General features: G+C 31.4%; 1 protein-coding gene across 1 annotated transcript in view; it reads right to left on the bottom strand.

Annotated features, from left to right (window-relative positions):
- The window catches only part of LOC107163358 (uncharacterized), a 53,152-nt gene extending 37,185 nt beyond the window's left edge, over nucleotides 1–15,967 (bottom strand). The window contains exon 1 of the mRNA XM_015510737.2: nucleotides 15,736–15,967. Coding sequence (XP_015366223.1) covers nucleotides 15,736–15,804 — 69 coding nt within the window. The 5' untranslated portion in view covers nucleotides 15,805–15,967. The remainder of the gene's footprint in view (nucleotides 1–15,735) is intronic.
- Between the last annotated feature and the right edge of the window lie 2,151 nt (nucleotides 15,968–18,118).

Raw genomic sequence — 18,118 nt, 5'->3', positions numbered from 1 at the left:
TTCGTAGTTATACTACCTATAAAAACAGATTCTTTGAATTTACTTCGCGTTAGCGCAAATGAAATATATAAGTACACCATATTTTGAGTATATATAGGACGAACATTTAGAACTTGATAAATATAATCGTATTAAACATCTCGTTTGCTCAAAATCTACTTTTTATGGCTCACCGACTATACATATATGTTTATAGTATTTTATTACAATAATATAAACGAATATAATATACGTCGTATATTAGATACGTATTCCAATATAGCGAAGCATTCCTCGAGCCCGTCAAGGTACCAACTATCTGCAGCGCATTGATTTTTTAATTAATGAATTGCAATATATCTTGCGACGTTTTATGGGTTTTTTGTTCGCATTGTATAGGTTAGGTTATATATAACCTAGGTATACATATATTATTACGTGACATTAAATTATTTGAAAGTATTTGTTTATATATTAAATTCAGTTTATTTCAACTCCAATTTCCATTGACGGCTTATTGTGCAGTAAGTAGTTATAGGTAAGTATAGTTCGAAAAATGTGTTTCATTTTGATTTTCTTTGAAAATGCAAATACGGATTTATTATCATTGAAGACTATTTGAGTAAATTTTAAAACTAAATTGAGAATTTTATAAACATATTTATTATCACGAAACGTCAAGAATTTATTCAAATTAATTATAGTCGTGTCTTACAATATGAAAATTATTTTTTTCTTCATTTATCTTACTTGACTTTTTGATATTGATACTAAAATTTAATATTCTCTGTTATATTAATGTAATAATAAAATCACACGCAAAGTTTTAATGTGTTACACTCTATTTTTCACAATTATTTGAACTTGATTAGTTGTACATTTATGCCTATACCTTCACTGGTGTTTGGTGTAGTCAATAAACTAATAATTTATCAATAAAAAGACATAGCTTATTGCTCCATTTAACAAATATTATTATAAGTCGTAGTGATCAACGGTATTTTAGAAAATCTGTACACTGTACACATTTCGGTATTAGCAAGTTATATGGATAGTTAGCAGTCGTTATAGAGCTCAGCCATCTACTAAGTGGACGTCACAATGACAGTGAACCTGCATTTATTTTTTTTTTTTTGACCCATCACGAAGAAACAAAGTAAATCTGCATTCGATGAAAGGGAGCAACAACGTTTCGACGTTGAGTTGTTGTATTTAATATAAATGCGAATAGACGGATTATTAAACTTCAAGTTAAAAACATTATTTGTTTTTGTACCTTGGGCTGTTTACAATTTTCAATTTCTATAGCTGTATAATCTGAAATAAACCGTGAAAAAATATCGAAATATAACATACGACGGTATATGTAGGGAGGGGCTTATATCAATATTATTATATTTCAATTCACGCGAAAATTGGCTCAGATGTACCTCGTTTGCACTGAGCTAAATTCTATCGAAATAGGAAGTCCGTCAGTGGGATCTCGAACATAGCAATTTGTATATTTTAGAATATATAGTTTAAAAAATACTCTTTATACATTTTCCTGATATCAACAATGACAATAATTTGAAATTTTCGTCAAAATCTGTCGAATAGTTTTGACTGTTTTGAGTTTTTGAGTTTATATGCTACAAACATACTTTGATAGATTATATTATAAAAATCTAATTTATTTCTGTAAGCATGCAATGGCAACTCTATATATAGGTAATTATAATATACCTACTCAAAAAATATTTGGTTTTCAATTCGGCTGAATAGTAAATTATATACATCACAATTGATTTTATAGTTTTAAGATAGACCTCATGGACCTTGAAAACTCATTTATAAATAAACATAAATAAAAGATAAATTAAAGAGCATTTTTAAATATGATAGTTTACATAAGTACATTTTTCCAATATTAAAGCTAACAAGTAATGAAGTAACAACACAAGATTAGTTCTGCTGAAAGCAAATTTGTTATGCTATGGGTCAGATAGATAAAACAATAATAGTGATATGAGCTCTGACATCCTCTTAATAATATCGAGTTGGTTTTTGTTCATTAGAAAACAAAATACATAGAACAATGGCTGCAGTGCATCATCATTATCATTACCGTCGCCTTTTTCACATTTGGACGTGAGAATCTATAATGGTGTAAAAAAGCTTTTTATAAATAAAAAAAAAATCGAAGGTCGTGTAAAGTATTCATGTTCATGAGAAAGACCAAAAGCATAAATCATTATTATTTCTTTTTGTGCCCTTTTTACGAAACACTGAAAAAAATTACGCAATCTACAAGTAAAATATTAATCGACGCTTTTATTTATATAAATTATTTGCATTGTTGGCGACAGTCAATAATATTATTTATGCGAATCTGACTTGTATTAACTATAATAATAATAATAATAATAAATTATATTTTCAGCACAAACAATAAAGTGTAATAAATTGGTCGATAAATCGATTAGAAATCGTCAGCTAATTAAAGATAATTTATGCGGAAAACTTATAGACATTTTATTGATTAATCGATCTATATATAGTACAATATGTAGAATAATTATAATATGACAAATGACAATAATTATCGTTTATATTCTATTCATTATTGAAAAAAAAAATATTATCGTTCATCATTATTATTTATTAAGCGAGACCATATTGTAAAATGTGGTAAAATAGGTACCTACACATTTACTCCATTCGCTTTTTAAGACAAATCATTAGGAACAAATGGTCAGTAATTATTATGTACTATAACGAGCTTATTATTAATTGATGGTTAATATTAATAATATTATGTACAAAACAACAGTTACTTGCCGGTACACAGTCATGCCATGTCAAATTGTCAACTACTGTTTGGCGTGTTTGCTTGCATAATATTTTATCGGTAATAATAATTATACACATTTTATTAGTCTTTCCAGTGAAGGCTCTCAAAATTATAAATTTATAACTATTTAAACGATAATTTGTACAGCGTTTTCTCATTAAGTTAACGCGTACTATACATGATGATAATTATTATTATTCGACCCATCCAGCGACACGGTAGTGTCGCGAGCTAAGTAAAAAAAAAAGGAAGGCGAAGCACTCGACCGTGTATATCTACAGAAACCTAAACATTCCCATTTAATACGTGTTAATATTTTGGTATTCTTTATTAAAGGCTGTAGGTATAATAAATGAACCAAATAGTTAGAATGAGATATCAATCGATCGAGAAAATCATAGGCTACGTGCTTTAATAATTTTAAATAGAATCGGTTGAATAGTATTTTAGTTATGATCAAAAAACTGTGGATATTTAAGTGATCATTTTATATTACTTTCGCCGCCGGCTGCCGTATTAAACGCGTCATGTTGACGGGACGAGTGAGAGGATTCTTGCGACGGCGGCGTGTGTCTCCCACTACTATTGCTTCCCCCCACCGCTAGACACATACAACATACTAACACGCGAACATGGTCCACAATCGCTTATCAGTTATCGGTATCGGTGCATTCTGTTTTCGTAATTTGAAATTTCGTTATTTCGTCTCGCGTCCTGCGTACGAGCTTGTTGTCGGCGTTATTGTCTCGTGTCCATAATATTATTATTCAATGCACGTGGTATCACCAAACCTAACCGTATCGACTATCTATCATTTTCCATTGAGCATTTTATTGTTAAATAATATATAGTCGTTATAATAATAATAATTATTATAACAGTCTTTATTATAATTTATAATACTTTATTGTGACTGTCTTCATATTTGTGTCGAATTGTGTCTACATTAAAAATGGTAACTTAACTCCAAAAGGCGCGAGATATGAGGAAAAAAAATATCAGGAGTCTACTCAATCTAAAATCGTAGTTGAAAGTTATAATAGTACTACTATTAAACAGTGCAGTATTAACACGGTACATGAAGTACCACTAAAAAGAAAGAAACCAAAATCCAAACAGTTATTTCCATTTTATTAAATATTGAAAAATGTACCAATAGATCAATTGGTAAATTAAAAATGCCTCTGGTTCAAGGTAGGTGTACTGCAGATAGAGTATTAAAATGGGTGCTGAAGTATAGGAAACAAAATGTACTTTTGTACAGAACGATATGTTTAAACATCTTAAAAAAATTATAAATAAGACATTACATCATAATAATGGAAAAAAAAAATTAAAAATATCTTGACCCTAATAAAAACTAATGATATCTCAACAAAAACACTACGTCAACTCCGTGTAAAAAAATGCTAAGTAAAAAAAAAAAAAATATATAAATGCAATAAAATGTGTGATATAAGGTGGAATCTAAGTAAATAGTTTAATGAATAAAATGTATGTATAAATAATTAATTCAAATTTAATAAAAATTGGTTATTTATATTAATTTATAATATGAATTATTTTAACTCAAATTGATCCAATTTTGGCTTACTTGGCCGGAAGATTCAGTCTAAAAAATGTATAGCCAAGTACTAATAGTTTATGTAATAAATAATGAAAGCACCATTACAATAAATAAATTGTTTCCGGCTAAGTAAACCAAAATTGGATCAATTTGAGTTAAAATAATTCATATTATAAATTAATATAAATAACCAATTTTTATTAAATTTGAATTAATTATTTATACATACATTTTATTCATTAAACTATTTACTTAGATTCCACCTTATATCACACATTTTATTGCATTTATATATTTTTTTTTTTTTTACTTAGCGTTTTTTTACACGGAGTTGACGTAGTGTTTTTGTTGAGATATTATAATCATATTTTCATTAATTCATATTGTATGAAATTTAAATAAGTTTTATCGCGCACTTAAAATGTTCCGACGCATCAATCCACAGTTTGCGTGCACAAAGAATAATAATATGTGTACTTATAATTATTGATAGTTGTTGCCGTAAACGGAGTAGGATTTTATAGTTGTAAATTTATTGTAATGTTAAATGTAAAAAAACAATGTTTCTAATCTACAAATTGGCACGTACAAGCTCTCCGTTAAAATTTAATATATTATTATTATGTTTATTTTATGGTGTGATTGATTTAACAAAAGACACTCCTCTTTATACAGTATCTTTGTATTTCAGAAAACTACACCAACGTTTATTATAAATCATTAGTAAATAACTTTGATTAGTAGTTACAAAACATTTTTGTAAAAAAATCTTGTGTTGTACTATTTCTATCGTTTTTTAATCTTATGAATGACATTTTATACATTTATTAATGTAATATAATGTTCAAACAAGAATTTTCCGATCTATAAAAATCAAATGTTGAACAAGTGGTTGTTAATTATCACTTATCAGTTGGTATTCAAAGTTTTGATGAGATGATAGTAGATCAACATTTTGCGAGTACCCCACTGCCACTTCACTATACACTCATGTAAACTTTAAACACTTATATAGGTACATCATAAACGATTCGTCCGAAATTCAATTTTTAAACATCGAAGTACTCCAAAATTATTCTGCTTTGAACTAAATAACTAAAAACTCTTGTAGTAATTTTTCAAAATTTTTTCCCAAAAATGTTGTCTTGCAATGACTTATAATTATCCTGCAACGTGATCGGGGGACCTATTGTTACGATATTAGTTACCCATGGGAAGGTTTTCTATTCCTATTATGGATAAGTTTTCCGTAGATGAGGGTTAGAGCACCGTGTATGAGGTATTTTATCAATAATAAGACACGTTTGATTTATAGAACCATATTAATTATTATATTAAAAATAATACTTTACTAATGTAGATGGCTGTTAATAAGTGTATTGGTGAGTTTGCTCCTATTGATGGTGACGACTGTCGAACTAACTGATGTGTGTCATTTAAATAATAAGTAAATTATGTGCACGGGTAGGAAAGTGTTGAGTGTGTATATTATGTATTGGTCAATCATATAGTGTGGGTATAATCTTTATACAATATATATATGTATAAGGTGTAACGAATGTTACAATCCAATAAATATACATTCATAAACGTTATAACAGTTTTTAGAATAAAGCGAGAGTGTGTTACTCTAACATTGATATACGTTAAATAGTTCACCCTGTATAATATGTAATATGTAATTACCGGCCTCGGGCGCGCAATCGTATTAAGCTATAAATGCAAACTATACAATTGATGCAATAAATTCCAATTCGTAATATCTTTTGTACAACAATTTTCCAAACGCCGCAGTAGTACAATAATAAAATGTCTTACGGACATTGAAACCGGCACAGAAAGGTTCTGTAACTTAATTTTCGATTACATTGGAATAATATATATATATGATGGGGACGCGTTTGAACGTCGGTGAAATTATAATCAGCTCGACGATGGCGACGTTTTTCGAATCTTCATATAGCATAATATCTCTGCTGTGCTGTAGCATATTATATATTAAATTTAATGTCACAATTACGGTTTTTAGTCATGGCCGTACGGGTGAAAATACATTTTAGAAGCTCTTCAAATTAGAAGCTCACATGGGTAGTGATTATAAATTATAATACAATTATTACTTGAATTTACTTTATCAACATATTTTATTAAAAGTTAAAACCGACACTTTTTTCTGATATCTACAAGTTGCAATATTATCATGTCATTAATAAAATGCGCAAATATCAAATTTAAATTGAGAAATATTTTCTTTTGCCCTCGGCTATTAGTAAAATCATATATTATGTTGTCGTCGTCTAATAATACCTCGTTTTATTAATATTATTTTTTATCATATTATTTTGCGATGAGTTGGTAAAAAAAATATTGTTGTCTACTGTTATACTCGTGCAATACGTTACGCGCGTATTCACACTCATCATATTTTTTTAATATCAATGTCACAGAAATTGTTGGGAACTATTTATTTTTGAGATAAACAATTTGTCTAAAACGTCATAAGCATAACCATAAATATTGTATTGTGTATTTGTGTGGTATATAAAAATAGGAAAAAATAACATTTATGATAAAACCCGAGGCCTCAGTAGATATAAAGAAATGCGATGTCCAACATGGCGGCACAACATCAAACTACAGCAAACGTAAACGCAATTGTGACATATTCATAGGAAATGTAAATACGTGATTATTACAGTTAATATAATATCATTATCATCGCAGATACCACATACATCACTATAACTATTGTTCACGCCACGCGGGGTCGTGTTGTTCCCCAGGTAATATTATCAAATATAGTTTCTTTTATTAAATATATGTATGTTATTTGTACGGGGCCGTTGGGACCAAAATACGATTGCATAATAGCATGAGATTCGGAATACAGTCGGTCGGCACTCTGACTGTCGATCGTCGCGAATAAACGCTGCAACGGCGGGCACGTTTGACGTCGGGAGGCGTACATGAGCTACCAACCTCCCGCCGACTGTACCGGCCGGATCTATGTATTATATAGAGCACGGGTCAGACTGGTCCACAGAGCACCGGTCGCAATAAGGTACACGATAGCTACAAACTTGCCCAATCGAACTATTCTTGGTGACCCGTGTGTATTCTGCGAAGAGTATTTATGTATAATGTCATAAATGCTCATTCCACTGGTAACAGTATGAGGGCTCACGGTGAGCAAAGACGAAGCGTTCGGCAACCCGCGCGCTCTAAAGGAGCCCGGGTCTGCACGCCGGCTACGGTGCCATAACAAAGGGCGTACGGCGACCCGCGCGCTCTGCAGGAGCCGGGTCTGCACGCCGGCTACGGTGCCACAACATGCAAAACGGCCGGTCCCGTGTTCTGTAACGGAACGGACGCGCCAGCGCGCCTTAGCGAATCCCAGGCCGGCGTTTGCATATCTTCAAGCGCTTTAACGAATCACAAGATCACGGTAGGCGTGGCTACGACAGCAACAACCAGCCACCGACCACCATTTAGGCAACTACAGCAACAACACCGTTATACACACAACGGCATTATAATCGGACTGCTGTGGGCGTGGTTTCGAAGGTGGCAACAACCAATGCATTGGCCAGCGCCGTCACGTGACCGTACGCAATAACCAACCACAGACAATCATGGGCGGTTCATGTTAGTACACAGAGCCGCAGCAGGCGAGACCAAGATTATAAAAGGGAGTGCGGAGCACAAAATCAGTCAGTAGTCAGTCCTACCTCACCGTAGCAAGACCTACCCAGGCAGACTTGCGCGGTTCGGGACCTTCTGACACGACACATCTACGCCGTAGCAAGACCCATCACGGGCAGACTTGCGCGGTATAGAACACTCACGACACATCTACGCCGTAGCAAGACCCACCACGGGCAGACTTGCGCGGTATAAAACACTCACACGGTACAGATACTCCGTAACAATCCTCTAAACAACTGAACCAGCATCAATACAGTCCACTCAAACAATTCCTGTACGGAACAACTATAACTATTATTGAAATAACTTTTATCGGATGTTATAGGTTCTTAGAACAAGTTTTTGACTTGAGGTAATGCAAATTTAAGAATTGAGCCACCTATGCTGGCGAGACGTTGAACTCACGAGTTTCTGAAATTGTGAAAAATTAGATTTAAACGACGCTTCCGTGCGGAAACCATAATTATACTGCAATATAACCAATATACATGCGTGGCGCCGCTTGGAAATGTGAAATACGGAAATGCCATACCATCACGAGTTGGTGTCCTGCAGTGGTAATAAAGTCTAATTCAAAGCTACGCCATGTGTGCAAAGTTGTGGTTACTACAACTTGTAACCTTATTGGCTTAAAACTTGAGTAAATTCTTGGTATAATCGGTTCAAGTCGATATTGTAACTCGGGTTATAACTTATAACATCGTGATACTACAAAAGTAACGTCCAATCACAATGTGATTTGATCGACCATCGACACGACACACGACGTAGATGTGAATGCGTCTTAAGTGATTCACTGGTCGCGGTACAGGTACAACAGATTTTGGATGGCTGCTGTTGGCATCCTTAACAGGCGCATATTGGGGAGGGAGTGGTCGGAAAATACATGAATTCAATTAGTTTTTACTGTAAAAAATTACCATGTCTTGTAAGGTGAGAGATAGATGGAAAAAATTAGCACCACGTTGTTAACATTTTTAATACGTTTATGAGTATTCGGTTACTTGACTACAATTATAAAGTATACATATATTATGAAAATACGCAGTTGTCGGACTGAGAATATAATATTATTACTTATCTTTCATACGATGTAACGCTATAAGATAAACTACTGAAGTGACTCTTCGGTTATGCTTATAATATTACTATATAATAGATTAAAATATATTTATTATAGTATTGTGTTCGCGTATTAATTATCTAAGTTGCTGTATTATATTATTATAATAATAATGCACTGATAAAATAATTCAGAACACCTTATAAATAGATCTGAACCTGACCAATGCCAAACTTGCGGTGAAACTTCCACGGTTGAACACCTAATATGCCACTGCCGTAAATTCACCGACATGAGATCTAAGCTCAATATAGAAGACAACCTGGAAGAAGCTCTAAGTCTACAGCCAATCAACGTAGAAAAATTAATTAATTATTTAAAACTAACTAAACTATATCAACTAATATATAATCTATATGGATATATTTCAATTTCTTTTTTTTATACCATTATTATTGTTATGTATATATTATTGCTAATGTTTCATACTTGTGTTAAAAGATATTAATGTTTATAGCCAATAACCTTTGTTGTTGAGGCTTAATTAAATGAAAATAATAATAATAATAATATCGATGAATACTAAACTACATGCTATAATATAGTACACTATTAATACCCGAAAAATTGTAGACGTGGTTTCATTATATTTTAGCAGCAGAAAAAAAAAACTTAAAAACATAATTTTAGAACTCTGTATTTTACTTGTACAAGTATATGGAAAGAGCGCTGTTATTGGATGTAGTGGCACTTGGGGAGTGGGTGATCAACTCCTTTCCCTTTGGTTTCCACTTTCCCACATTTTTCCACATATTTTATAGTTATATACTGTAAATTACTTAAATCAGTTAATTAGAGTATTTCATAAATTGTTTGGAAATTATTTATTTTTGATGTTGATATTATAATATTATGATTCAAAAATGTCGCAACAACTTTTTTTTATTACTAATGTTTTTTTTTTACGTTTGAATTATTTGATATTTAGTTGAAAATGTGTATGATATTATAGAATTCTAGGGACTCGGCTAGGTATGATGACCACCACAATTTTTTTTTAGCGTAGAACCGCTTGCAGCTCTCTATATATAGTCTATATAATACGGTAGTCCGGCATTGGGTAAAACTCACCCTCCGATCATACATTTGCGCACGGTATAACGATAGTTGATTAATAAGATAATAAGAAATCGAAAAATTGTCAATTCATCACTTCTCAAAAAAACTATTTTTTTTTTTTACCATAAAAAACTGTCGTTTATAAATTAATATAAATTATTTAGCAGTACATCAATAGTGGTATATATATGTTATTATTGTTTTCAAAAGCACACACGCGCGTTTCAGTCTTAGATGTTTTGACAAATGCATTTGGGACACTGTAACTCAATGCGTATCACCCCATCAACTGTAATAGAATATTGTGTTTTCCAGAGCACTTAGGGAATTGTATTCGTCTCGGGTTTCTAGCACACGCGTTTCCGTAATGCATGTGAATTTATATAAAATATTATTAAACGAAAACTTCGACGCCTAACCGTTCCGTGTGCGGATGTAGGGGCCTATTTTATTATTAATATAATGCATAGGGTGCCTGGAGGTATGTATCCGTATGACGTATCATAATAATATATTTAACGGAAACTATATCGGTGGTTTTTCAATCGACTTAATTGCACATATTTTGTAACTTTTTCCTTTTTCGTCACTCTAGCATTTAATAAATTGTACCCTCGTGACGTCGTTTTTCGAAAAAAAAAAAATGTTTGTTAATAATCGTCGAAATTGATTGATGAACACGCGATATAATATAATACTATATGCACGCGAGTACCTAAGCCTATATACACATCGGTCTAACGGTCAAAATATCGGTATTTACATCGATAGATACCTCCTATACACATACCTAAATCAACACGCGCATATATTATAATGGCATAAATTTATGATGATATATCATTATATTATTATTATTGCAGTTTTATTACATAGCGCCGTTTAAGTCTTGTGCGCGTGTAAAACGAAGAACGCCCATTAATAATACAACTATATAATACATAATGTTGTACGACGTGGCACGTATATACATTTCCAAAGTTCATTTTTACAAGTCAGCCTTGTCAACTGTTAATACCTAACTACTGTATTATTATATATATATATATATATATTCTTTCGTTTCCGCGTATACACACGACTGCTGTTTTCTGCAGACTTGTTATAATATATAACAACATATACGTATATATTGTTTTATTATATGTCACCACGTCGCGCGTCGTGTACGGGGGAGTTATAACCGGAAGAAAAAGGCATTTTCCACCTGGGATTAAGCACGTAGGTACTAATATATATATTTAATATGTCTTTGTATAACATTGCAAAAGTAAAATTCAAAATTATCTACACTCTAAGTCTCTAAAGTATCACCCGACACTGTGTTATATTTGTATTATTATTATGTTCATATGAATTTAATTGGAAGCTTATAAAGCTTTAAAAAATGTATAATAATAATATAATATATATGTATATATATTATAATATATATATTATATATATATATATGTATACAGGTACGACAGGTTGTCATTGCTAAAATGTTTTGAAATATCATCACTTATCAGGTATTATTATATTATGAATCTTTGGTTCGATAAAATTCGATGTTCGGACTCGGTGATTAGTGTTGACGCGTGAAAAAATTATATCAGCGCTTTGTTAAAATGCTCGTTGGTAATAAATTAGTTAACGGCGTTTGTGCATGTAAATATAATTATTCGCTCTCGGAGATGGGACCAGCAATTGTATATCATGCATATATATGTATTACCTATGTAATAATATAATAGGCAAACACCTTAATAGATTTTTTTCGAACGAAATACGATTAAATGTTTCAAATTTTAAGTTTTGGTCGGCATAAAATTTGTATGGTGAACGCGTGAAAACGAATATCTAAGCCGATCGTTTTGCTTGATTTTTAGAGCATTCAAGTGTAACTACAAAAACAAATTGCTGTGGTAAAAATCAGTTTGGTAATCACTATACTTTTATTATCCATCTACAACTTAAATAAACTGTAACTGCGACAAAACTCAGTTTACCAAATGGAACTTGTAACTTTAACCAAACACATTGTTGTCATGGGTGCAACCGAAAATATTCTGGTAATAGCAATCATATTTTGGCAATGATTACCATTTTTTATTGCAGTGCAGTTCCATATTTTGAATTTGGTGAAACAGTGCAGTGGGAGATCGTATACCTAACGCAGCATAAAAGGTAAAATAATATTATAATGTTTGTACAAGGTACTCTCAACCACTGTGGTTTCAACCACAAGCCCAAAGCCTCAGTTAATCTGTTTTGAATACGTACACAAATATATGTGGCTAATGATCATTTATATTAAATTACACTGTAGCAGTGCAGCAGCGCAGCAGCGAGTAAATGTTTCTATGATGAAGATTTTTTTAATGTTATATCATATAAATATGCATACCTTCATTTAGTTATAAATTATCCCCCTTTTTTTTTTAAAAGTTATAGAAAAGTCTAATTTTTTTTAAACTAAACCAATTAAAGGGCATGTGTATTAAAGACAAATATATTTATTTCATATTTAAACTTCAAACGTATTTTTTGCAAAACATTTTTTTGCTTTTCTACAGGGTGTCCCGCGAGGATTTACCCATTGTGATGATATCTCACGAAATAATGGAGATATTAAAATTCTGGTTTTATAATAAGATTCAGAGGGATAAGAACTACAATTATTTCAGTTTTTAATTTATTTTTATGTTTTTGTAAAAAATGTAAAAAATATATTTTTTTATTTAATAACTATTTCCAAAAATATTAAAGATAGCCATTTTGTAGGGTTTATTTTCCTGAAAATATTGACGTTTCAACATTTTATTTTCATTAATTTCCTGATTTTTAATATTTTTTCTAGTTTTGAAGAAATAAAATATGATTATAATCTATAACTATTAGGAACATAGAAGGTATTCGGCCGGCCGTATGGGAATGCGCGCGGCGCGGCGGGTCACATGTTTTCTCATTACGGTGTTAAATAATTCGCAATTTTTCTCGAAACTAAAAAAAATATTAAAAATCGGGAAATTAATGAAAATAAAATTTTGAAACGTCGATATCTTCATAAAAATAAACTCTAAAAAATGGCCATCCTTAGTTTTTTTGGAAATAAATAAACAAAAAAATAAATTTTTTAACTTTTTTACCAAAACATTAAAATCAATTAAAATATGATATAATTGTAGTTCTTATCCCTGTAGGTCTTATTACAAGACCAGAATTTCGATATCACCATTATTTCGGAAGATATTGCAATGGGTAAATCCTCACGGGACACCCTGTATAGTTTTTTTTTTATTCAAAGTATATAAAATATATAAATTAAAATTTCACTCTGACGAAATATATTTATTTTTTATTTTTTGGAAAGTTATTTGACGCATATTCAAATTTATTTTCATTTAAAAATGTTTTTAAAACTATGCATTCGACTATATTGTTTTTGTTCAACTATACTGTAATAACCACAGTACATGTCTGAGTCGTAGAGTGCATTGGCGGTTTAGCGGGGCGGGTGAATGATGGGTCGCATATAATAATAGATTTCTTAATAAATAAGTATGAAGTGTGTTGCACATCAAACTACTTTTCATATAAATATCACCGTTAATGCCCGATCTCACTAGGGAACCCTAGGTTTTACTAGGTAGTTAATTCTAGATTTTACTGTTTGTACTCAGTATAAATGCTGAAATTCTTAATTTTTTTCGGACTTTTACTACCCACAACGTGTACATCCTACTTATCCTAGGATATACAAATTGACTTAGTAAAAGCTGATCAATACACGACACATAACATTTAAGCGATAAGCTGCGTACAAATGATAATAATTATATAATATTAAAGCAAACTACTGACAGTCATATACATTTTTATACAAAATAAAAATGCATTTAAAATGACATAATACTACAATAAGTGCAAATAAAATACAAATTTAAAATAATAAAAATGTAAGTAATTATTTCTTACTATCCACCAATTTTACTAATTTTTATGAACAAATAAATAATAATTCTGTTTTTAAATGCATTTTTATTTTGTATAAAAATTTAAATAACTGTCAGTAGTTTGTTTTAATAATATATAATTATAATTTGCACGCATCTTATCGCTTTAATGTTATGTGTCGTGTATTAATCTGCAGCTTTTACTACGTCAATTTGTATATCCTAGGACAGGGGTCGGCAAGTAATTTCTATTGGAGTCCTAAAGATTAAAATAATAAATCAAAGAGGTCCAGTGAAAAAAATCTTTTTCAAATCTTTATATATTAAAAATAGCAGTATAAAAATAAAAATAATTATTCAGTTATTACAATTAATTTATATTAAAAATTACAATATTAAAAGTACGAAAAAAATATATTTATTACAGTAAATTATTTAACCGATTATTACTTGCCCGATAAAATATTTTTCAATGAATTATGATATAACTATAATCTGAATTTGATAAATTAAATTAAATAAATGTCTGTATTAATAATAATACTATTACAGAAAATAACATAATGAAGTACAAAGTTGCCGATCCCTGTCCTAGGATGTACACAACGTGTTTAGTATAAAATAAAATAAATTTAAGAATTAATTAAATTAAGAATAAAATTAAGAATTTCAGCATTTACTGAGTACAGACGGTACTAGCATTAACTAGTAAAAAAAACCCCTCCCCCCATTCTTAGGATGTGTCAAGATTCATTCCTGGTGGATTGTATAGGTATATTAGTAGTAATATTGTAATGTACGATATACCGATAATATTTCGTGAAAGTTGTGGACATTAAATTCAAGTAGGAATCACACTGAATTATAATATAAAAAGAAAAATCACAATATTCTTTAGTAACCTTTCTCATTTCAGAAGCCCGAATGATTGATCATATTTTTATTGTGCTTTAGGCTGTAGCAATATTGTGCTGTAAATTTAAATTCGTGGTATTTGTGTTAACTGCAAATAAATGTATAAAAGAAAATTTTAAATAACGAGTTTGTATTGTATTCCTTATTTGTCCGAATGTCTGAAAACGAAAATATTGGTTAGGTTGGATGCTTATTCGTTTTTGTTCAGTTATATATGATTGTGTCTGTAGTAACTTATAATAATATATTGATATATTATGCGTCGTACAGTATATTATGAAAATATTCAAGTGTATTGGAAATCTTTTTTTGAGGGGGGGGGATAATAAAATGTATGCTTATACCACCTATGTAATATAATAATAATAATAATGGGACGATTATACCTGTTGATGTACCTAACCGTCTTTTGTGGAATTTCTCCGAAGGTTGTACATAATATTCATTCAAAGGCACACAACGTACTGCCATTATTATATTATATTATAGTCCCCGCGCAGCTGAATGGATATAAGTAACAATATAATGATGTTAATAAAAAAAAAAAAACGTCTATAATAATAATAAAGAGGGTGAAATAAATCGTTTTTCTGGGGGTTGTGAGTGCGTGTCTTACCGGCGGCGTCAGCAGTGGCGATGCTGCGATGAACATAACACAGACGACCAGGTAGTTCGTTCGAGTCATCACGATTTCTACTTCAGGTATGTGTATTATTATGATATCTTCGACACGTACTCTCTATTATTAATAATAGTATGTATATATGGAAAAGAATGTGCGCAGAGTGGTATTACAGTGAGAAGTCACCCGTCGATTTGAATGTCCGTTCACCGACTGATGAAGATTAGGAGGCCATTGTACAACGTAACTACATTTTTGGGCTAAATGAACAAAAAAAAAAAAACCCCAAGAAAGAATTGAATTCGATTCGAAAAACTAGCGTACTCCAGATTAGATACAATTGTTTTGGTCCCTACACCATGCATACCTGCACTATACATTACGATATAATGTCATACAACAACAATGTTATAATATTATAAAATGTCCATAGCGGCTCTGTATTACATTTTATTCAACGCGCATTGTTCGTCGTTATCTACCCCTGCGGTTAGCCTCGTGCGCTGCTCCAGTTTATTTACTTTTTAATTCGTATTCGACGACGTAGGTAGGTCATGCGCGTAGGTAGAAGACACGATAGATACATAATAATAATATAATAACATTGTTATAGTAATAATTGTAATGCAAGCGCGTTGTTACAATAATATAATATAAAGCAGAGCGCGACATGTGCGGGTGGGAATTCCTGCCGATCGGAATTACGATATTATAACATGCATGTGTTTTACTATGCACCTATACCTACTTACAGTACACATTTAGATACGCATAACAATAATGATAGTAATATAATAGCAATACGCACGTTGGAGCAATAATGTCCGGTCGTGGCGAGCGGAAACGACCGCGGAGAAATCTATTAACGGGCGACGACGACCAGCGTGTACGTATAATAATACGCGATGATAATTATCGGCTATCACCGGAAGCCGATCCGCGCGTATCGTCGAGATTGTGACCCAGATATTATTATCCCATATATTATAGGCAGTGCAGCAGAGTGTTGTTTCAGTAACCCTCGCTTGCGTGTGTGAATATTATTATTCTGAATAGAGATCAAACTCGATCGTAAATATATATGATATTATATGCCTATATTATGTGTGTGTGTTTAGACTATTATTATATTATATACATTCTAATATAATATATTGGCGAGTACCTACATAAAAGGAAGAGCTGCAATAGCGGTAGTAGTGACGGTCATTAGCTGCAGTATATAACAGCAGTACTATTTTACTACAAATAGTATGTTATATAATATATAATCTATCTATATATATATAATATATATATTTACGTACACATGATGGTACGAATGTGTTTTAATGACCGTAAATGCAATGTGTTTGTGATGGTATACTACCTAAATAGTATAAACTATATCATGTATGTGTGTGTGTGTGGTCCAAGCGAAGCACCGTCCGAACCCCCTCCTCTCAGAGATCGCAAGCACACACACACGCTACACGGTCTGTGTTTAGCGGTATTAATATATATATATATATAATTAAGTGCATTTAAGCACACGCGTATTTTTTTTTTTATGCGTCTAAGTTCGTGAGCAGCAAGTTTTGGAAAACTTCAATTCGAAAGATCCGCTGTGGTAGTATGTATGTATATACATGTCATGTATATGAGGATATAATATAATAGTAGTTTCAGTAATAGAGACCACTTTGGAAATAGTGCTATATAGTGTAGTATAATAGTTGTAGTCGTATAATAGAAGTAGCCGCTGTGTGTGGATTTCTCTTAATTACAAGCGCAGCAGCTGTTGTTGTACGATTTCGAAAAACATAAACAACCGGACGCGCACCGGAAGTGTGGTTTTTTCTGTTTCCCTCGGCGCGTTAAATTTAATTTTTGCGATTGTCGTCCACGAAAAAGATTTACCACCTAGCTATAGGACTCGGGCGTGAACAGCTCACAATAATAATATAATAATTATAATAATAGGAGACCACGAGTGCCTTTGTGCAAACAAATTATACTACTCGACTATACGTCATGATATTATATTTTATAAAATAAAAATAATATCGCATGTGACAAAAATTGTTGAGAATAAAATACGAAGCGCATTTAATTATTTTCGGGCAGTAACATGATTATTACCATAATAATATAATAAGTACCCGTATAAATGTACAATAATTAATATTTATTAATCGCTTTATAGGTAGTTGAAGTTTTTTTTACTTTACGTAACTATAATGTATATTAAGTCTGTCTATGGCAAACAAATAAAAATAATTAGCAAACAAAATTAAGTAAGTATTGATTTAGTCGTAACGAGGCGGTGAATACAAACAATGTATTTGTATTTATTATTATTATTACTAATGCAGTACGCATTTTATACACTAACGTT

Source organism: Diuraphis noxia, unplaced genomic scaffold, assembly GCF_037042655.1.
Source record: "Diuraphis noxia isolate RWA-SAM2 unplaced genomic scaffold, SU_Dnox_SAM2 contig0002, whole genome shotgun sequence".
Lineage (NCBI taxonomy): Eukaryota > Metazoa > Arthropoda > Insecta > Hemiptera > Aphididae > Diuraphis > Diuraphis noxia.
The sequence above is the reverse complement of the archived record's forward strand: the minus strand, read 5'-3'. Positions and strand labels throughout refer to the sequence as shown.